Source organism: Acartia tonsa, chromosome 2 (genome assembly GCF_053477335.1).
Source record: "Acartia tonsa isolate MP-2025a chromosome 2, ASM5347733v1, whole genome shotgun sequence".
Taxonomy (NCBI): domain Eukaryota; kingdom Metazoa; phylum Arthropoda; class Copepoda; order Calanoida; family Acartiidae; genus Acartia; species Acartia tonsa.
The window spans coordinates 51125518-51149063 of record NC_137261.1 but is presented as its reverse complement, the minus strand read 5'-3'; the positions used below and the strand labels follow the sequence as shown (position 1 = coordinate 51149063).

At 30.9% G+C, this 23546-nt stretch overlaps 2 protein-coding genes and 1 long non-coding RNA gene across 3 annotated transcripts in view; 1 reads left to right on the top strand and 2 right to left on the bottom strand.

Moving 5' to 3' along the window:
• Window positions 1-21895, top strand: part of Mmp1 (Matrix metalloproteinase 1) — a 64893-nt gene extending 42998 nt beyond the window's left edge. The window contains exons 12-19 of the mRNA XM_080151245.1: window positions 1240-1358; window positions 1662-1742; window positions 2171-2240; window positions 2628-2751; window positions 3297-3358; window positions 4087-4207; window positions 20731-20806; window positions 21761-21895. Of these exons, the coding sequence (XP_080007371.1) occupies window positions 1240-1358; window positions 1662-1742; window positions 2171-2240; window positions 2628-2751; window positions 3297-3358; window positions 4087-4207; window positions 20731-20806; window positions 21761-21768 (661 nt within the window). The 3' untranslated portion in view covers window positions 21769-21895. The remainder of the gene's footprint in view (window positions 1-1239; window positions 1359-1661; window positions 1743-2170; window positions 2241-2627; window positions 2752-3296; window positions 3359-4086; window positions 4208-20730; window positions 20807-21760) is intronic.
• LOC145312106 (RISC-loading complex subunit TARBP2-like) lies at window positions 14522-19694 on the bottom strand. Its single transcript, XM_080151246.1, has 8 exons — window positions 18527-19694; window positions 18123-18168; window positions 17524-17669; window positions 17035-17102; window positions 16850-16883; window positions 15912-15976; window positions 15033-15090; window positions 14522-14671 (listed from the first exon to the last, which is right to left on the bottom strand). Exons 1-8 carry the CDS (start codon window positions 18596-18598, stop codon window positions 14576-14578), a joined length of 585 nt encoding a protein of 194 aa, XP_080007372.1. The 5' UTR covers window positions 18599-19694; the 3' UTR covers window positions 14522-14575.
• LOC145312107 (uncharacterized) lies at window positions 21805-23530 on the bottom strand. The gene is made up of 3 exons (XR_013876902.1): window positions 23418-23530; window positions 22684-22795; window positions 21805-22281 (listed from the first exon to the last, which is right to left on the bottom strand). It is a non-coding gene; the product is annotated as an uncharacterized LOC145312107 (long non-coding RNA).
• Window positions 23531-23546: the final 16 nt, after the last annotated feature.

The window sequence follows — 23546 nt, the reverse complement described above, 5'->3', positions numbered from 1 at the left end:
CCTTAACTAATACGTAATATCAACTCGCTATCTCGATTTTAGTCAATTTTCTAGTTTGTTTGATGGCGAATTTAAGCATTTTTAATTAAAAGATGATAAAATTTAACAAATAGATAAAAAAAATTTGAAAATTAAATTTACTCCAGAGTTTTGTAAACAAGTTTTTTTATTCGTTCACTTTTGGAATTTTTATTTAATTTTTATTGGTTGATTCACTTAGTTGAGTGTCCACTGCACTGATCATAATCTACAGGAGTTTTATCATTGGGAATGTACATCAATTTATCGGTCATAGTCATATCCCATTCGATCCAAAGAAGATAAAGTATAGAATAGAATCCAGGTAGAAGATTCTGCCTGGCTAGCCTGAATTAAAATTGGAACATTTGAAAGACAAAAACGGCTATAAGGCTGTTAGTAAATCACATGATTTAAGTAATTATTCTGAAAAAATATTCAAAATAAATTCCTTTTGCAATAATTTACTAAACGCCTTGTAGCCGTGTATCAACCTTTCTTTACCCTATTCACAATGGATTAAAAGCGAATTTTATGTGCAAAGCCTTAAAAATTTTAATTAAGTAAGCAACTTACTTTATCAAAAATTATTGGTCCCAGCATTTATATGATAGGATTCGCTCCTATGCTGTTTTCAAACAGCTGATTATACATACTAGCAACTACATTCATACATGAACTTGAGGTAGGGGAGGGGAAGTGGAGGGGCTGTACCCATTTGGCTAACACTTAAAAATTATAAATGTGGGCAATCATACTTTTCAAAACAAGGTGTACAGTAACAAGTAACTTTTCATCATGAAACGAACAAGCATCAAATGCTGGAACCACTTCTATATGAGGTGTGTTTCGGTGGTGGTCTTCTCAGTATGACAACAATGTTTTAAGGGTCAAACAGTACCTGCTATCCAATGAAAATGATATCAATTTATTCTAAAGACTAATCCTTTAAACACAAAAAAAATGTTAAACAGTATCTATCAGGTTTTAATCCAAATTAAACTTTTTTAATTTTGTCCAACTAGTCATTGTGATTACTACTTTAGCTTTATTGTCTTTACTGCGCAAGTCAAAGATTCCTTCAAATTTCCTAGAAATATTTAGGGTTTTCATTTCTATTCCTCCTTATTCTATGATTCGATCCCTGAATTTATTCCATTTCAAACAGAAAATTTTACTGCTGCACTAATTATATGAATAATTGATTTTGTTGACTTTTAGAACAACCCCATCTCCAATACCAACAACAGAAGAGGCAATTAGTCAAGAGGAGTTATGTAACAATGCTACCATTAATGCTATAGTTACTGTTCATGATGGTAATACTTATACATTCAAAGGTGAGAAATAGTTATGTAATAATGCTACCATTGATGCTATAGTTACTGTTCATGATGGTAATACTTATACATTCAAAGGTAAGAATGAAATCCAAAAATAAAACGGCCTAAACCCATCCTTGGATAAGGAAAACTTCTTTTAAAAGGAAAAGTCAATAATTTTAGTAGTTATTGAGACGCTTCAGACGAAAAAAAAACTTCTACTTTTTATAACAGGATTGTAATTGTAGGATAGATGATTATTATATTAGATAAAATATTTTATTGAAAATCAAATTGTTCAAAAGATATTTTTCTAACTAGGAGATGCTTATTGGAAGCTGTCTAATGATGCCATTGCAGAAGGGTATCCAAGGTCTATTGCCCTCGACTGGGATATTCCAGGTAAATGAAAAAATGATAATCTAACGACGGCTTATAATTACCAAAAAAGGCATCGGTTTAATGACAGTTAAATAAACAATGTGAATAAAAACAACATGCTTATAAGAATGTTGGCCAATTGACTTAAATTAGCGACTTAAGGTCCCTCTTTTACCATATGAGTTTTACAGGGAGGGAGGGGACATTGGATTGGACTGTAAATTCTACTAACCCACAAAGTTTATAATCACGACATCTCATTTGTTGGATTAAAAACTTAGGGGGTCTTCATTGGTATATTATTGGTCATTAGAAACACTGTTTTTAACAAATTTATAATTTACATAAGAGGCAAAACAGTACCTTATATAACCTAAATAATAAAAACATGATCAATTACCCCTCTTCCGGTAGGAAAGCCACCAATAAATCTCATAAATCTTTATCAGGAAACCTCGACGCTGCTTTTACATGGTCTAATGGAAAAACTTACATCTTTAAAGGAAAATATTATTGGAGGTAGGCAAGTTTTTCTTAAATTATAAAGTGTGTTCAATAACGTTTATGCCACCTTCTACAATTAAACATTGGACTATAAATTATATTGATACCCAAAGTTTTAAAATTATGTTTTCACATTCCTTGGTTTGAATACTTTGAAAACTTTGGTGCCTTCACTAAATTTTGATTGGGGTTTACAAACTATAGTACAGACTAATTTCCCACCAAAAGGTGAAGGTAATGTCCTTCATGAAACCTCCCTGGACCAAAATATAAAAAGTTCACTGGATAGGAGAAGCATATCATATCAGCGTTTAGCGAAATCCTTTGCTACACTAAGAAAGAAGCATATATAGACTGAAAAACATCCTGTTACTTTTTAAAAACGAATTATATAAATTTAAGGTTCTCAAATATGGTGCAGGATCCCGGATACCCCAAATTGATATCCGCAGGGTTCGAAGGTATTCCTAACCACATTGATGCAGCCTTTGTATGGTCCGGCAATGGAAAGGTTTACTTTTTCAAGGTAATTTTTAAAACATCGATAGTACGTATAATGATTCCTTTAATAATATATTTTAGACAATTGTTTGACATTTTAGACAAGAAAGATATGTAACTTAATGATAATTCCTTTGAAGATTTGACAAAATGTTTTAAACGAAGCATCTCCTTAATCAAACGTAATTATGTCCTTAATATGCATGCTGTATTCAAGCAAACTTTTTATTTTTTTCTTCAGAATCTAAATAAAATTATATTTTGCTGACAAATGTTACTGTTGGTTTATTCGAATTAATGATCTTTAATCTTTGCTTTTATTGCTGTTGTCATCCTTGTTTTTCAAATATTTATTGGACTCTTAATTTCTACTATTACTCTTTTCGATTAGAAAAGAAATTCTTGGAGTTACCGTTAATTAAAAAAATGTTATAAACCTTCTCTGTACTTAAAAGTAGCTTTACTATAAAGGAGAATCATGTCAGTCCAGCACCAGCAGGCGATATCCTGAGCTACAGGCAGACACACACACACACACACATCCTGTTACTTTTATATGAAACTTTTTAGGGTCAGAAGTATTGGAAGTTTGATCCAGACTCTACACCACCAGTAAAAAATACATATCCAAAGTAAGTATAATTCATATTAACTTTATTTTGGGGAAGGGGGGGGGGGGTTATTAAACCACACCTCCTCCCCTTTTCTAAATTTAATTGTGTTAAAGAGAAAGTAAAAGTTAAAATCTGTTACTTTTCAAATAGTTCAAATATGCAACTTTTCATGAATTTTTTTTTTGGATCTATCAATATTGGCGGCCACAGGAGCTGTCCAAAATCCAGGTTACTTTTAAGATTCCTAAAAAATACTAAATAATATTATTTTCATGTCTTTTTACTAAAGCAATTTCTTAGCATATGTCTCTAGAAATTTCTAGCAGTTTTTTGTTTTTAATTAGTCACGTATAACTCAATCCCACAATACGAGCAGAGACATTGTTTTTAAAAAGCTTAATTCTACAGACCTAGTTGGACGAAATGTTCGGATTATTTGTACAACTCTCTTTTACTATTGATCAAATTGGAATTGGAATAGGAATTGTTCATCTAGTCTTTATAAATTTATCAGAAATGCTTTCTTAAATATTATGGATATAGGAGATATATGGATATATTGACAGGGGAAATTTTGTCGTCAATTTAGCTTGCTAATATGGACCTCATTTATTAATCAGCTCGTTCATTCAGTAGAAAGGTAGGGGATGGGGGCATCGTTGATTTTGCCAGCTGCAAGTATCACTTAATCAGAGTACATGAAAATCTTGTGCAACATCCAAGTAATACTATATCCATTTTTGCAGGCCCATATCTAACTGGGAAGGTATACCCGACGATATTGATGATGCACTCAAGTATGGAAACGGATACACATACTTTTTCAAGGCCGGACTTTATTATAGATTCAATGATGCAACTTTTAAGGTAAGTTAATTGTCAGGACAAAGACCAAATTGCTGCAAAATTGTGTAAAAAATTATCCATGTGACGTCATAAAAATGAGAGAGGTGAGAGGAGAAGTGGGAAAGAAAACTCATAAAAAAGAGATTGATAATCCCACATTTTTATGTCGTCAAATGGATTATTTTTGACACAATTTTGCAGTAATTTGGTCTTTGTCATTGTTAGCGGCTACAGACCTACATGGGGGATGGTGGCTGGTACCCTCTATTACAATAGTTATAAACCAGTCCTAGACCTATAAGAATCTTCATTGTTAAGGAAGACCAAATAGGTTTAGCGGTTAGCGAGATCTTTTTCTACAGACAGATAGATATCTTGTTACTTTTATATAAGGATTTTATTAATCGATTGATCAAAAACTACATATGATTACAACAACACGCACAAGAAGCGAAGCAAAGAAAAATATGCAAGAACAAACAAAGCGAGTTTTGTAATAGATGCACAATATCTTAAATGACAAATATAGCGATGATTATTATATATGGCATCGTGTTATAGACAGCTTTCTGTGGAAAATTGAATGCAATACGATGCTGCTATACATGGGTGAGAAAAGGTTCTAATCCAACAGAGTTAATAATTTCGAAGCCGTCCAGGAAAATTTTAAGGTTACATGGTTTATTTACAAAAGAAGTTGTATCAACTTTTTTGCTTTTTATTTAAGATAGCTAGCCGGTCCTTTCAGTAAGTATTAGATGTAAAATTTTTCATAGAATTCAGATATGCAATCGGTTTTTTTGTAGACCTCTTATTTTTTAAGTAATTTAAGTTTTTTTTAAAAATAATTAAGTCGGTTTTAAGGTACTAAAACGCAACAAAATAAAAGAAGAAAATAGCCAGTATAAACAAAAATAGTAAGATCTTTAATTTGACACCTTACTTTTAAAATTCTGTTGAGTAATTGTTGAAAAAATCTATTTTTTTAACCTCGGTTTAATCAAAACATTAAACCTAAATATTTTCTCATACAGACATGAAAAATATGGGTTCATATATACCATTAGAATGAGAAAAATAATATGAATCCATTGTAAGCAAAATTGAAAAAGTTAAAAAAAATTGTAATAAAAAATAGAAAAAATAAAAAAGTTATTTTAAGAATTGTAACTACTAAACTAGCCAATCACAAATCGCAAAAATTGACGAATCGGGAAGCTTAATCTATAAAATTAACCTATAGAATTGCCAGAAAAAAAGGAGAACGTTCATACAATATATACAATAGATACTACAATAAATATAGTGATATCAAAGAACATGTAAAGAATGAAAAATTATGAACAAATATGCATCAGTCTGTTTATAAACTTCAAAACAATGCAGTTAAAAATACATTATTGTTTCTTGTGTTTAAAAAATATCTGCTACATTGCATTGTCTTTTGTTTAGGTTTTATTCAGGTTTTATTCAAGCTAACCCTTTAAAGCCGAAAATTATGATTCTTAAAATAAACTTATTTTTTTATTATAGTTTTATAAAACTTTTTCAATTTTGCTTAGAATAGATTCGTAATATTTTTCTGGTTCTAAAGGTATATATGAACCCATGTTTTTTATGTCTGTTTGGGAAAATATTTAGGTCTAAAGTTTTTATTAAACCGAGGTTAAAAAAATAGATTTTTTCAATAATTACTCAACAGAATTTTAAAAGTAAGGTGTCAAATTAAAGATCTTACTATTTTTGTTCATACTGGCCATTTTCTTCTTTTATTTTGTTGCGTTTTAGTACCTTAAAACCGACTTAATTATTTTTTTAAAAAACTTAAATTACTTTAAAAATAAGAGGTCTACAAAAAAACCGATTGCATATCTGAATTCTATGAAAAATTTTACATCTACTACTTACTGAAAGGACCGGCTAGCTATCTTAAATAAAAAGAAAAAAAGTTGATACAACTTCTTTTAAAATTAAACAAAAACTGTTGGAACATAAATCATAAATAAATGTAAAACAAACAAAGCAGTGGCGTGCAATAGGGGTGTGTAAGGGGTGTCAACGCACTCCTAAAATAAAAAAAAATGGGGCTTGTTTTTCCCTTTTTTCGTCCCCTAATTGTTTCACACACCCTTGGTGAGTCATTGTGCACACCACTAAATAAAAGGTAGCAATATTAATTTAATCACATAAAATATATAAATTTAAGGCATAATGCTAAAGCAGTGTTATGACATAATTATTGGTGAGATTTTATGATGAAGGCAGTTTTTCTTTCAAAGTGTTTGTCATCAACTTCATGTACATTAGAGCTGCCCTGAAAATTAATATCACCTTAAAAAATATGCAATGATTTATTTTGAATAAAACATCATGGCGTCTTATTTTTTGTTGTGGGGGAGGGGGGGTGTAATGTTTTAGTGGTGGGAGGGGGCTGTAGATTGATTCTCCACCTTCAGGAACAAAGCTTAAACCAAGAACCAGTAAAAATTAAGGTGAACCATATCTGTTCAGCAGTTCGCGAAATCTTTAGTTACAAAGAGACTTATAGCAAAAATCTGGCTTCTTTTATATGGCAAATCTAAAGGCCTTTAGGGACACTTGAGAGAAGGGGTAGAGATCACGCTCCACTTTGAATTTGTGGGAGGGTCATTTTTCTGGTGGTTGCTTTTTGGGAGGGTAATGGTAATCCCCCTCAAAATAGTTATAAATCTATCTTGTACTTTTAATAAGCTTCCCACACACAGAGAGACATCCTGCTTCTTTAAAACAAGTAAAAAACTTACTTTGCAGCGTTTTGTTCAGCCATTTGGACGGTATCAGCAGCTGCAAAGGCAATATTAGCAGGAAAGTCAGCAATGCTAAGCCCAATACTTAAATAAATATTAGCTGGAAAGTCAGCAATGCTAAGCCCAATACTTAAATAAATATTAGAAGGAAAGTCAGCAATGTAAAGCTTAATACTTAAATAAATATTAGCAGGAAAGTCAGCAATGCTAAGCCCAATACTTAAATAAACTTACTGCCAAAACCTGAAAATGATGAAAGATGGGATTTTAATATTTCAACGCCAGTATTTTAGTTTTAATGTAGTGTATGATTTTAAACTTTTTCTCAGTATAAAGCCTTTTGATTAGAAAATTAGGATCATGGAAAGAAAACAAAGTCATTCCTTAATTAGGACAGAAGTCACCTTCCTAGGAAGGACATAAGTAGCTTCCCTTATGTGAGAATTTGTTAGATGAAGGGCATAACTTGTCTCCCTTAACAAAGATTTTGCAAGATGAAGGACATAAGTAGCCTCCCTTCACCACACAAAACCTAGCTTTTTGGTCCTTCACATAGCAAAATCTTGCATAAAATAGTTTATCTGTCCTTCACATAGCAAATTCTTGCAAAACATAGCATTTATGTCCTTCACATAGCAAATTCTTGCAAAACATAGCAAATTCTTGCAAAAAATAGCATTTATGTCCTTCACATAGCAAATTCTTGCAAAACATAGCAAATTCTTGCAAAACATAGCATTTATGTCCTTCACATAGCAAATTCTTGCAAAACATAGCATTTATGTCCTTTACATAGCAAATTCTTGCAAAACATAGCATTTATGTCCTTCACATAGCAAATTCTTGCAAAACATAGCATTTATGTCCTTCACATAGCAAATTCTTGCAAAACATAGCATTTATGTCCTTCACATAGCAAATTCTTGCAAAACATAGCAAATTCTTGAAAAACTTAGCATTTCTGTCCTTAACATAGCATTTCTGTCCTTAACATAGCATTTTGGTCCTTCACATAGCAAAATCTCACAAAACATAGGTTTTTCTGACCTTTTTCTACCAGGAGATCAGAACTAAATCAGAACACACATAACAAGAGTTTTTACTTAATACATTAAGATTATCAATTATGCATTTAGCTCTGCATAAATTATGATAATTCATTATTATTACCCCTCCCCCCCTATTTAAAATTTACCCCTGCATAAATTATGATAATTTATGCTGAGTTAAATGTACTGTTTGAACTTCTATCTAACAGGATATGAGAACTTAATCAGAACACACATAACAAGAGTATTTACATAGTACATTCATAGGTTGTGACACAAAAGAGGCCAGCTATGGTGCCATGTAGGAAAAGTGACATTGCATTCTAGGGCCTAAAAGGCGTCATAGCTGGCCCCTTTTCAGTCCATCATATGACATGGGAAGGAGGTTGAGGAGCATTTTATGCAGTCTAAATTCCCAAGAATGCAATGCCACTTTTCCTACATGGCACCCCCTCCCATGTCATATGATGGACACAAAAGAGGCCAGCTATGACGACTTTTAGGAAAAGTGGCATAGCATAGTCACTGTGGGCTAGAATTGAATCAAGACAAAAGTAAGTGCCGAGCCCTGGGACCTATGTATGGTGAAAATAGACATAAAACCATGATGATTCCAGGTAAAACCAAAATATTTCAGCGGGGTCTTTTTGTTTTATTTCAATTTTAAGTTCTGAAAAAAAAATGAAAAAAATATGAAATTCTTTAATAAAAAACAAACAAAAACTGTTTTTCAAAAATTTTTTTCACTAAAAGATACAAACAACTTATATACATACTATAAGCTTTAAAAAAATCAAAATTTTCAAATTTAGGACTGCCTTTCCAAGGTTAGAAGAAAAATCCTAACAATGAATTCTAACATATTTCTGATCAACATAGCAATAAAAAGTCTTTTGCTAAATCTTTAACATCAAAAATAAATAGCACTTACTAAAGACTTTTTTTCATTTAAACTTATACTTTTTACATTATTTAACTTTTAAGATTGTGTTTTTTTAAAAGAAAGGTTGCGTGATTTTTTTTCTCATAATTGATTTATCTTAATATGCTGCATTATAAGTGACTGACATTGTAGGCTGTGATGGCTTAGAAAACTCAATACCAGTTTTGTTAGCCCAGGCCATCGGCCCCTCGGGGCCTACAAAACTAGTTTTAATCTTTTTATTTTTATTTTACTATCTGCTAAAAGCTGTCTATAATCCCATACAATAAATAACTATTAAACATACCAATTAAAGTGAAACAGGGATCTTAAGGGATAAGACAAAGGATGATAAATTGATTACTCCTTCTGTAGATTAATATTATTGGTTAAAAAGTTTGGACTTTGCATGTTTGAACCATCAAATCATTAATCAATTCATAAATTATCAAAAGGATAAGAAAATGTGTTTATAAAACTTTGGATATGATTTACAATTCTATGTCCAGTTCACTCCCTCCCTCCTTCGTTAAACATACACTTATATATAGACAGAAAGACATCCTGTTACTTTTTGTCTAGAGTTTTAGGATCTTTTGTTCTATCATACAAATTATTTAAATATCCTGTTTTGAAAAGCAGAATGCCGTTTTAAAATTTATTTTGCTAATTATAAGAGGGAGGGGACATTGGGATGTAAATCACACCAGTACCCACGTTAGCTCAAAAAAATTGTGTACTTTTACTAAAATTAATGGAATGGTTTCAAACTAATATTTTACAAACATATAATCAAACAATAATTTTACATAAGAAATGGTTAGTTTCCTTGTCATAATTTGTGGAAATCTACATGTATCACTTTATTGTCCTTTGTCTTATCCCTTAAGATCCCTGAAAGAAAGAAACAAGGATGACAACATCAATAACATGGATGAGATGGGAATATGGACAAGCAGTTTTAAAAAGAATTTCTTTAAATCCTGAAACCTTTCTTGCGTATTTTATAATTTTAATATTTATAGACCTTGACTGTTATACAAAGTAAATTGTTTAGGGAATCTTCACAAAAAATGCAGCCGTCTGTCTTGAATAGCTGCTATACAAATTAAATTTCCCCTGAAAACAGACAAAAACAAAACTATTCAAAAGTACCCATAGTTGTTAAGTCAAAGAATAAGAAATGTCTTTATAAAGTTTAGAGACTAGTTTATTAAACAGTCAATTGTCCTCTCTATTTCTGGGACACATTCCATATAAGTTTCATTTAAAAAAAACCTAGAATAAACAAAACAAAATATTTTTAATAAAATATAAGCCAACGAATAATAAATTATTATTATAGAACTTTTTAGACTAGTGTTATAAACAGTCCAAAGCCCCCTACCTCCAATGTATGATAAATAATTGATTTTATACATGATAAATACATGCAAATCGGCAAGAAGGGAGGAAAAATGTGACTGTTTATTTGTTTGTGTAGCCATTGTTTCTTAGTGTTTGGACCTAAGTAGTAATGAAGAAGGATGAAACACTTTTGTTTAGCCACTAGGGCTATTAAGCTCCACGCTCAAGTATATTATACCTTGACCCGCTGTCACAAGTGAGCTACTCTTTATTACCTCACCCTCGCCGAGTATGGCATGTGACTATAAATTATACTAATACCAAAAGTTTTTATATACACGTTATCTAATTAGTTAACTGGTCTTTTATTAAATCTTAATTGGATGGTTCAAACTAGCAGTGTCCACACAAAAGAAAACTTTTCCTATTTCTAAGAATCTTTACAGTTCTTATGTCCCCTTCTTCCCTCTGTTGTTTTGTTGTTTACAATTAAATTATACTGATAAATAAATTCTTCAATTTATGAAATGGTAGATTTAATATGGATCAAGGGGACATTGGAATGTAAAATTTGCCGGTACCCAAAGTTCTTTATAAATATTTTCTCATTCATTGGTTCAAAAACTTTGGGAACTTTATTTTTCATCTTGATTGTTTGGTTTATACTATTAGTCTTGGTATGTTTTATTGATAATTTATGAATTGATTAATGATTTGATGGTTCAAACATGCAAAGTCCAAACTTTTTAACCAATAATATTAATCTACAGAAGGAGTAATCAATTTATCATCCTTTGTCTTATCCCTTAAGATCCCTGTTTCACTTTAATTGGTATGTTTAATAGTTATTTATTGTATGGGATTATAGACAGCTTTTAGCAGATAGTAAAATAAAAATAAAAAGATTAAAACTAGTTTTGTAGGCCCCGAGGGGCCGATGGCCTGGGCTAACAAAACTGGTATTGAGTTTTCTAAGCCATCACAGCCTACAATGTCAGTCACTTATAATGCAGCATATTAAGATAAATCAATTATGAGAAAAAAAATCACGCAACCTTTCTTTTAAAAAAACACAATCTTAAAAGTTAAATAATGTAAAAAGTATAAGTTTAAATGAAAAAAAGTCTTTAGTAAGTGCTATTTAATTTTGATGTTAAAGATTTAGCAAAAGACGTTTTATTGCTATGTTGATCAGAAATATGTTAGAATTCGTTGTTAGGATTTTTCTTCTAACCTTGGAAAGGCAGTCCTAAATTTGAAAATTTTGATTTTTTTAAAGCTTATAGTATGTATATAAGTTGTTTGTATCTTTTAGTGAAAAAAAATTTAGAAAAACAGTTTTTGTTTGTTTTTTATTAAAGATTTTCATATTTTTTTCATTTTTTTTTCAGAACTTAAAATTAAAATAAAACAAAAAGACCCCGCTGAAATATTTTGGTTTTACCTGGAATCATCATGGTTTTATGTCTATTTTCACCATACATAGGTCCCAGGGCTCGGCACTTACTTTTGTCTTGATTCAATTCTAGCCCACAGTGTAGTGGAATTAAGGCTGCATAAAATGCTCCTCAACCTCCTTCCCAAGTCATATGATGGACTGAAAAAGGGGCCAATTGAATAATTGTTAATCTGAATGTACTATGTAAATACTCTTGTTATGTGTGTTCTGATTAAGTTCTCATATCCTGTTAGATAGAAGTTCAAACAGTACATTTAACTCAGCATAAATTATCATAATTTATGCAGGGGTAAATTTTAAATAGGGGGGGGGAGGGGTAATAATAATGAATTATCATAATTTATGCAGAGTTAAATGCATAATTGATAATCTTAATGTATTATGTAAAAACTCTTGTTATGTGTGTTCTGATTTAGTTCTGATCTCCTGGTAGAAAAAGGTCAGAAAAACCTATGTTTTGTGAGATTTTGCTATGTGAAGGACCAAAATGCTATGTTAAGGACAGAAATGCTAAGTTTTCCAAGAATTTGCTATGTTTTGCAAGAATTTGCTATGTGAAGGACATAAATGCTATGTTTTGCAAGAATTTGCTATGTGAAGGACATAAATGCTATGTTTTGCAAGAATTTGCTATGTTTTGCAAGAATTTGCTATGCAAAGGACATAAATGCTATGTTTTGCAAGAATTTGCTATGTGAAGGACATAAATGCTATGTTTTGCAAGAATTTGCTATGTTTTGCAAGAATTTGCTATGTGAATGACAGAAATGCTATGTTTTGTGAGGTTTTGCTATGTGAAGGACAGAAAAGCTAAGTTTTGCAACTTGAAGGACATAAGCAGCCTTCCTAATGTAAGAATTTGTCAGACAAAGGACATAAGTCACCTCCCTTAAGTTAGATTTTGTTAGATGAAGGACATAAGTAGCCTTCCTTAGACCAATTTCCAGTGACTTCTGTCCTAATTAGGAATGACTTTGTTTTCTTTCCATGATCCGAAAATTATATATATTTAGACTATTGTCGTCAATTTAGCTGGCTAACATGGACATCATTTATTGGGCAGTTCGTTCATCAAGTAGGAGGGTAGAGAATCGTGTAAAGAAGATGGGAGGATCATTATTTTAGCCAGCTACAAGTTTCAATTTATTAGTATTACACGTATGGGCCCTCAGATGTCAAAACTTTATTTTAGTGTTTGGCCAAAATGACTTAGCAATTGTATCTGTAAGTACGTCTAATAACATCCTTTGCTATTTTTAAAATCCTAGAAAATTTTTTTTGCAAGAAAATTGCATAAATTCGCAACCTTTTTTAGAACCACTACATAACTCGAGTTTTAAAACTTTTTATATAAAATCCTTTTTACAAAAAATATCAATAATTACTTAAAATTAAACCTGAAAGAAAAAAAATCTCATTACACGTGTTAATTTGCATGTTTTAGGTCTTTTTTTGAGGAAAGTATAACTTCCACATTTTTGACAATAATATATTTTTTTAACATTTCAAAGTAAAATATAATAAAACTTAAACGATTTTTCTTGAATTATCAGTTGAAAATTTCATCAAACATGCAATTTAAGTGATGAAAATTTAATAAAATCATTTTTAGAATGTTTAGAATTACCAATTTTCTACATTTAAAACAAAATGTTAACATAATTTAAAAACATTTTAACATATAACTTCAAAAATCATTAACATTTTATAAAAAGATGTTTCAAAAAATAAATCATTAAAAGGTATTAAAATGCATTTGAAATTACTTAAAATTAAAACGAGAACATCTTTTTACACTGTATTCTATGTAATAGAGTTTAAATGACATGATTAGTGAATGAAATATTTCCTAAACTCATTAAGCCTTTTTGTGACTATATTAAAAATAATTTATTTTGTTTTATATTGCTTTTTTATTCAAATATTTGACAAAATTTTCCCTACGTCAATAAAATAAAGTCAGTTTTTTACTGTTTCCAGGTTTTTCTTTATAATTATAACAATTAAATATAATATAAATCTTCATTATCTTTTATTTGAATTATCATACACATTAAAATGTAAAGTATAAGCTAGAATAGCACTTTTTTCAACGAATATTTTAATGACATTATATCAAAATAATTCCTCTTAAATATCACACAACATATGATTGGGAAGTATAGTCATTTCTTGGAGGTATAATATTTACAAAAATACCATTAATTCTGTTTTTATCAGAAGTTAAAAAAATTGAACAATTCTAAAACAATGGTTGGCTGTCTAGATATTGAGTACACTAAGATTACGTCTCTGTTCTATTAAAATAACGTTGCAAAAAGAGGGGTTCTGAAAGTAATCTACCTAATTTTTTTTAAAGAACCAACAAGTACTGTCAGTATCTTTTTTCTTGTAATCTAGCAGACAATCAAATCATAACACAATTTTCATGATAAAATATTCAGGTTTCTACTTTACATTTTAAAAAATATACTGATCAATAAAATGTTCAAAATTTTACTTTGTACTAATTGACAAAATATGTTGTAATTCTTATTTTAAAGTTACATTTTTATCCCTGACAAAATCATAGACGACTTTTAAAGGCATCTTATCTAAACTTTTTGAAGAAAAACTTAAAAACGTTAATTAAGTATGAAAACTATTTTCTTCGATTTTTCTGAAGTTATTATCGCATTCTATGGGTTTTTTATTATCATTTACTTATATCGAAAGTGCCAAACATTGTACCCTAACTTATTCATTTAATAAAAAACCAGCCGTGATTAGAGTAAATGATAATTTGGTGTTAGATCTAAGTAATAATAAATTTATTCATAAATATTTTCAGAAGCTTTTTATTTTTAAGTATTGTTTCCTGATTGTGCATGTGTGCTTGTAGTCAGCTGGTAGTTCTTCACATTCTACATTCCTCGTTGATACCTTTTAAAAAACTTTTCCAATATGGCTTCGAAACCGATTAATATCCGCTGGATTAGAACCGGTTCTCAGCCATACTAATAAATCATGTATAGCATCGTATTAAAGACAACTTTCCACGAATACAAGTTTTGTTAGCCCGTCCTTTGGCCCCTTGTATAAATGTTTAAATAGATTAAGGGACTTCTATTATAAAGATTATAGAGTTGTTATGCGTTGTCAATCTACTGTTATATGAATCATCATGCTAAGTTTGAAATCGATAGGATATTGCAACATGCTTTAATTGATCAGACGAACGGACGGACGTGCGGACATACCCTAATTATAGAAAAGCTTCGTTTTTATAAAAAGCAGTATTAACCTGAAACCCAATATATGTACCAAGAGTTTTTAGCTTATCCATAAGGTTCCAATCTTCACTGGAAAAAACAACAACAGAATAGTTATTTGTTGCATTGTCGTAATTTTAATCAAGCTGGAATGGGTATTCCAATTTTTCTATTAATTCAATATGGAGAAAAAAATTTAATTTCCCTCTTCTTTCTGTCCTTCTTCAGAGACAAAGGAGGTAGAAAAAAAATATTGCTGTATATTTGTTATATTGACAAAATAATTAGGTGACCTTTTGCAATATTACAAAGTGCTTTTCTAATTTTGGCGTATTTAGCAGTGATGGATAATTTTTTACTGTAATTGATATATTATCGTTTAAAATATGACAAAAAATCCAGATATAAGACGGTAACTGTTTTCTAAATTGGTTGTATGACCAATAAATTTAGGTAAGAAAAATTTGAGAAAAAATCTATAGCAAATCATACATACAAACAGATAGACGTTCTGCTACTTTTATTTGAGGATTGTTATATTTTTATTAATTTATCTTATACTAGCGGCTACGCCCTTAGAGGCCTCTAGTGGCATTTTTAATGTTTTTTTATTTAAAATATCTAATTAGAGAAATAATTGGTTTATGTTTCGTTCAGGTCTCTTTTTCGGGATGGGTAATTTTTTTCTAGGGGCGATTTCTCTTGGGAGGGTGGTGGTACCCTCCCCCCAAATAGTTATAAACCTTCCCGGAACATATGAGAAGCTACCCTGTTAAGGAGAACCCGATTGATTCAGCAGTTATCGAGATCCTTCGGTACAAACACACAAACACTCAAACACACAGACAAACACACAGACAAACACAAAGACATCCTGTTACTTTAGTATAAGGATTTTTCAAAATACATACTTAATATTGATATTTTCTAGTGTGGAAGAAGCTTGATTTTGCAGAGCCTTATAAAATTTAGCAACCTATAAAAAAAATGAAAATAATGACGTTTAAATGTGATAAAGCCAAAATAAATTGATTATAAAGGGGGACTTGGATCAGTGGGTTATTGTATTGATCTCGTGGTCTAGTAATTTAGAAAGATCCTCTCGCATTCATTGACCCAAGAACTTTGGGTTCTTATCAAATTTCATTGGTTGATATGTACATTAGGATATATAAGTTAGAAGGAATTTTAATGTTAGGGAGAGATTTGAAAACTGCATCAAATTTTAAGGATTTTTTATAACATTCGTTTTTTGTATAATTCTTTATCTAAAAGCGGAAATACAATTTAAGTTAATTAATTTTGACATCTGTGATTGGTGGATTGAAAATTATCTGAGCTCTGATTGGAGAAGCTTAAGTGTCGTACATCATTCACCCAATTAGAGCGCAGTTTCTAATCCAACTATCCTATTGGTCAAAATTAATTAACTTAAATTGTATTTACGCTTTTAGATAAAGAATTATACAAAAAACGAATTTTATAAAAAAAATCCTTAAAATTTGATGCAGATTTCAAATCTCCCCCTAACATTAAAATTCCTTCCAACTTATATATCCTAATGTACATACAAGCAGTGTCAAACTTTACCACAATATTATTGGGGATGTACATCAATTTATCATTCATTGTCATATCCTTTAAGATCATCGAGAAAAAACATAGAATACTAATAAAGCAAGTGTTTCCACCAAATATATTTGACATTGAAATCTAAATATAATTCTTGACCGCTAAATGCTATTTTTCAGTGTTTGAGAAAAAACTAATAAAACAACTACCATTTTATTTAATGCTATAAAAAAAATACAACATAAAATTTCTTTAAAAGAATATGTCCCTTTTTTACCTTTTTAGCTGCTTCTTTAGTTATTGTTTCTATTCTGAAATATAAAAATAATCAAAAAATTATTTTTTAGGGTGATATTTAAAACCCACCTCTCCTCTCCACTATAAACATCTCATCCCCCTCCCCCCTTTTATTTTCCTAGTGCATATTAAAAGCTTTACATAAAAATAAGAATAAAAATCAACCTTATGTTTGAAATATCTGAGAGCACAGCTATTCTTTGTCTGTCTTCTTCTGTATAGTCTTCGGAAACCTAGCAAAAAAACAAGATTAGTATTAGTTTTGAAAACTGAGGCCTTTTTTAATCAAAGAAATAGCTGTCCTTTCCTGTAAATCTTACACACCCTTAAACAACTAGGTAAAATTAAAAATGAATTTCCAAAGAAAAAAAGAAGATACCTATTCCATTCAAACAGACACATCATACTAGTTTGTAAGATATGTAAACTTCAATTATCACACAGATCGTCTTAAGCTTTCAGCCGAAAAATTAAAATCCATCAAAAATAAACTTGATACATGAATATTTCTAAGGACAAAAATCCAGGCTAACAAAACTGGTCTGAATTTTATGATTTTTATTCTAATATTCGTGGAGCATTATCTGTAATACGAAGCCATGCATGATTTTTCATTATTGCTGAGAAGCCATACTGGAAACTTTATTTACTTACTTCGTCCACATCCATAACAAGAGTAGTGCCTTTCAGCTTGAGAAGTTCATCCCGCCTGTTCCATAATTTTGCAGCTGCCGACTTGTTACTCTCCTTCTTCTTTGGGGATTTGTCCCCTATTTCTACCACGGCCCCGACACGGCAACCTACCACAAAAAAATATTTGGATCATGAAAAGAAAACGAAGTAGCGGGTTTCGTCGTATTATCAAAGTAGCTTTTGATAGGTAATTTTAGGATAGGTATGTGAATGTAGGGTTAGAGCCCCCTTGCAGAAGCTAGAAATAGGAGAAAAGCTACTATGCAAAACCGAAGAAACCCGCTACTTCGTTTTCTTTCCATGTTCCGATTATTTAATATCAACCTATTAACTTAAATGCCAAAGCAAATGTTTTACCAGTAAAAAAACAATTTCTTCGAGTATTCCGATTTATCTTGGAAGTGTGGATATATCCCTCCCTTAATGAGTTCTAAACCTCCTCCCCGAATTATAAGAAGCTTCATCGTAAAGTAGAACCATATCGGTCCAGCGGTTAGCTTTGGAACAATTACATAGACAGACAAACATCATATTACTTTTATATAAGGATAAAAGGTTACTTTGCACAAATTGGGGTGAATGAGATGGACCTTCGGATGACTCTTCCTAAAAAAAAGACAATAAAACAAGGAAAAATAAGTTCATAATTTATGCAACACTGACAGTTAATAGCTCGGGTAGAAATATAGTAAACTGCTACTAAGAAACCGTCTAATTTACGGCCACTGTGTTTATATATACATTTTTAAAAAGCAGGGATAAAATGAAATACACCCTCAATTATCATAAACAAAAGTCCCGCTTGTGTAATTTGAATTTTGAGTGGTAGGTTTTCGATTCTGCCGATTTGTACAACCAAAACATGATTTATTAAAAGTATCAACGTATGAGAAAACGTGTTAATAAATATTTTTTGGCAGATTTATTTACAGTCAAATGTCCCTTCCCTCCCTGGAGATCTTACTTTGTATTCTGGTTGTCCTAGTCCATTTTTCATACAAAACTCTTGCAGCTGACCGACATAGTTTGTTGTCATCTTGTATTCTCAAGAAAATCCGCGATGACAACATTCATAAAAGCATAGCTTTTAAGTCAGACGATACCGCAAACGAGAAGCTAATAAAAGGAACCTAGTAATAGTGTCTTACTTTTTATCTTTGTGACGTAACAAAAATCGAAGGATGAGTGGGGAGGTGGGAAAGGAAACCCCTAAAAAAGAGATGGATTTTTGTTACGTCACAAAGATAAAGAGTTAGACACTATTACTAGGTTCAATAATAGTGACTGACTCAGATTATGACGTCACAAAAATTAACCAATGAGGGGCCAGTATACACTGTATTTTACCAATGGTAAAATTTATAGTGGCCTCTCATTGGTTAATCTTTTTGACGTCATTATCTGAAGTAGCCACTTTTACTAGCTTCCGCAAACAGAATTGAATATACAGAATGTTAATTTTTAAGTCTATACAAAATTTTATGCACAAATTGTGTGAAGGAAGAAGTATTCCAAAAATAAGATAAATATGATAATTATGATATAATTATCAGGTTAAGTTTGAAATTGATAGGACAATTATAAGATGGCTAAGTAAGTCAACTATTAGAGCTCTCTGTTACGGACGAACGTGTTACGTATCGATTTTAATATTTGAAAAGTTTCGTTTTATTTAATGGAGAAAAAATGTTTAACAAGCAAAAGTTTAGTATTTAATATTTTTAATACAAAGCTTTCTACAAAGGGTCGGTACATCCATAATGGATATCATAATTTAGGCATGTTAGAATTGTCCTATCTATTATAAATTTAGCATGATGATTCCTGTAACAATAAATAACAATTCAACTTTATTATCCTTACTAAAACTTCCGTACATCAATTTTAAGCAGTAAATTTAATAATACAAATGAACAGATTTTTATATGTAAATAATAATATATTATTTTTTACTAGTTAACTGAACATTTAAAGCATTGTAACTAACTCACAACTTAACATGAGGTTTCAAATGACGAGCTTATCATTTAAAACAAGAATAACAACATACATAAAAATAAAGCTCAACAAGACAGACAGTCTGACAAACGAACATATTAACAAATATAGAGCATTAAATATTTACACGATTTAAAAAAAAATATGAATCTTTCTTGACATTACTTAATTATGGCACACTCAATATGAACATATTTAAATTATAAGACTTTTAATTCTTGGAATTAAAATTCGAAAAATCGGCAGGTAATCAACACTTCTTTTTAAATTTCTAAATTGTACCTCACTGTTACAGGAATCATCATGCCTAAAGTAATTTAGGACAATTCTAATAGGCCTTATGAACTATAAGCCCCATATGTAACGGGCATTTGGACTTATCCTAATTATAGAAAAGCTTCGCTTTTAAAAAGTCCAAGTTGTGTGTTTGATATTACAATATGCTTTACAGATAATTAAGCATAAACTAAACAAATTTCCAGTATGGCTTCCAAACCGACAAATATCCAGTGGATTAAAACCAGTTCTCAGCTAGACTGAAAAATCATGTATAGCATCGTGTTACAGACAATTTACTGGTAATATTAAAATAAAAATAATAAAATTAATACCAGTTTTTGTAGCCCGAGTTTTGGGCCCTCGTGGCTAACAAAACTGGTTTTAATCTTCTAATTTTTCATTGTAATATCCGCGGAAAGCTGTCTATAAAACGATTCAATAACTAAATATTATCACTCAGCAAAATATTATGAAATTAACTTGGTGTTTATGAGATAATGGGTCAAATTATCCTACAATATAAAGTAGTAAGCTTTTTTTGTCTCGCTAATCACTGATCCGGTATAATTCTTCTTTACAGTGAAGGTTTATGACTATTTTGGGGGAGGTTATCTCCAACCTTCTAAGAGAAATTGCCCCTAGAAAAAATTAGTACCCCCTTCCCCCTATTTTTACTTTTACTTTTAAAAACTTTAATTGGTTATCTGAGGGGGTCCCTAAATGGTTTAAGGCTAATTTACTTTATGTTAAAGCATTGAGAAGGTTTCAGGCTACTTTTTCAGCAGTTTCTTAGATGTAATAAAGTAACAGGATGTCTACCACTCAACAATCCCAAGAGGCCTCTAGGGGCGTAACCGTTGGTTAAATATAAAACTCGATCTTATGTTGTAGGTTGACGAAGGGACCCCCTCATTTCCCCGCCCTGCCGGATACTGGTGGTTTGGATGCCAGAGTATTCAGTCACAAGGTTAGTAATATCACAGAAGCGCTGGAAAGTGTCATGTGTGACGTCATAAAAATACTTCTATTATCCATTCAATCTTTTTAGGGACCTCCTTTACCATTTATACTCTTTTCCCTCCCTTTTAGACATATTTTTATGACGTCACACATGAAACTTTCCAGCGCTTCATATCACAGCGGTTTCCTTCAAAGTAACTATTGTAGCACAGAATACCCCCTCCCCCCATTAGTTAAAAGTTATTTTTAAAAAAGGATGGGATTCAACATTTTGTGAAATTTACTCACTATAATTTTAACACTCAAAGAATCTTTTTAAAAACAAGCATTCATATATCTGGGGTAGATTCGAATGTCTGATAATTTAATGATTTGTATTGAGGGAAGGGGATATTTATAGAGATGCTATGCATCTAAAAATATATAATACAGACAATGAAACAAGGATGACAACATTAAAAAAAATTATGCTTTACAATCAGAGAAAACAAACGAACAATAATTCTTGTAGAGTGTCAGAACTTAATAAGTAAAATATTTATGTAAAAGACTAAACAAAATTGTAAATAAATTTGTGGCAAAATTGAGTATATAATACAGGATACAGTAAAAGGACATTTTTTCATTTTAAGGGTTTGAATGTAGAGATGCCTCGCTTATAATATTGTAACTTGTTGTCCTAGGAATCATATTAAAAAAAATCAGATGAATAGGATAATTATATCATACAAAAAAAATTGTCAATGAAGTTGAAAATCAGCATGTTTTAAATTGACGATAATAAAGTTGCTACGCTTCCTAAATCGTACCTAACTGTTATAGGAATCATCGCGCAAAGAGTGCAATCGATAGGACAATCCTAACATGTATAAGTTAGCGAAAAGAGCTAACCGTAACAGATGGACGGGCCGACCTTTATTATAGAAAAGCTACGCTTTTAAAAAATGTTTATTAATTTCAGATAGTTGATCGTTGAATAATCACAAGAGAGTTAAAAACATGCGTAAACATTAATAAATTATATTAACCAATTATTAATCAAAATATATTATTATTTCTATGTTATGTACAGTTAAATAAAGATAAAATCTGTTTTTTAAGTTTTCTTGTTTTGTTATATTAAAAATGGACCGATTGACTTTATTATGAATGTTACTTGCTACGCTCTCTTAGTGTACCTAACAAATACAGGAATCAAAATGCCAAGTTTGAAATCGATATAACAATTCTAATATGCCTAAAATAACAAAAACAGATTGACGGTGGGCGGATGGTTATACGTAAACACAGACTAACGGTCCGACCCAAATTGTAAAAAACAGTGCTTTCTACGTTTACAAGCAGCACATGAAAATAAAATATGTAATTTTGTGAAATTATGTTGGTGTTATTGATTTAAAGCTTGAATTATCAGTTGAACTATTTGTTCTGCCGATTGGGTATTCTCAATTGCATAGATGACTTCGTCAGCTCGGGGGCTTTCTAAATTTAAATCAGTTTAGAATGATAGAAGAAACAAGCATTACAACATCCACAAAAGCGAAGCCCTTAAAACATTTGTACATTAACACTTGTAGAGCAAAAGAACATTATTCCAAAAAATTAAATAAATAAGACAAATAATGTCTTATAACAAATTTTGGTCAAAAATGTTAAAAATCAACATGTTTTAAACGATTGTTGAATAATCATGCCAAGTCAGAGATCAATAGGACAATTCTAATATCATTCTTTCATTCTGTCTGTAATGTTAAGACTTCATTTACAGGGGTATGATAATAACTTAACGCTCATATAAATGCTTTTTCATTAATTCCCCTTTTCTTTTCAAATTTCTTTCTACTTCCCCATCACTTTTTACGTCTTTTACTGTTAATATTTTACCTAGACAGCTGAGCTGCGATGTCAGCAGCTGTGGTGGAAAGTAGTGTTCTTGTCTGGAGGTCAATCTTTCCAGCAGGACGGCCTCAGGAACAACCAGATGGACAAAATGAACCTGAGTATAAGACAATATTATTTGGAGGAATAAATTGTGCCTGTAGACAGAAGTACAGACAGACAGATTGACACAGAATGACAGACAGACAGAAGAACAAACAGACAGAAGACCAGGCAGACAAAGGACACACAGACTGAAGGACAGACAAAAGTACAGACAGGCAGAACTATAGACTGGCGGAGAAGGACACACAGACAGAGGGACAGATCGAAGGACAGGCATACAGAAAAGGCTTTCTGTAAATATTTTTTATCTCTAGTAATATTTGTACTATGTAAGTAAATCCTTTAATTCTAAAAACTAACAATACTGAAAACGGGCATAGATGCATAAACGTATATATTTTAAAATGATAAAATAGTTAAATTATTTTGTCTTCAAATAAAAGGGAAAAATCTGAGAAGTTAATGAGTTGTTAATTAACAAATATACTAATGTACTCTAATGGCTTTAAACTTTTAAAGTATTTACTAAATAAGCGGTGTATAAAATTTCGAAGGACTTATTCAGTCAATGAAACAGTGAGGGAAGCAGATACTTATAGAGATGATACGCATATGAAATACTCTAATGGCTTAGATGATACTTATAGAGATGATACGCATATAAAAATGCAAACCTTATCTTTCACTATTTGTTCACACTCTCGAAGCAGATTTCTATTTAAGCAAATTTAGCTTTAATATTTTTGCTTTGAATTAGGACGTATTGCCCATGACTAGGAGAAAAAAAACATACCCCCCCTCCC

Excerpts from the sequence above, each read along its gene's own strand:
- LOC145312106 (XM_080151246.1), bottom strand. The coding sequence starts at position 18,598 with ATGACAACAAACTATGTCGGTCAGCTGCAAGAGTTTTGTATGAAAAAT. Across the intron at positions 15,977-16,849 it reads CTAAAGAAGCAGCTAAAAAG|GTTGCTAAATTTTATAAGGC; the intron begins GTAAAAAAGGGA and ends TTTTTTTTATAG. Across the intron at positions 15,091-15,911 it reads CTAGAAAATATCAATATTAA|TGAAGATTGGAACCTTATGG; the intron begins GTATGTATTTTG and ends TGTTTTTTCCAG.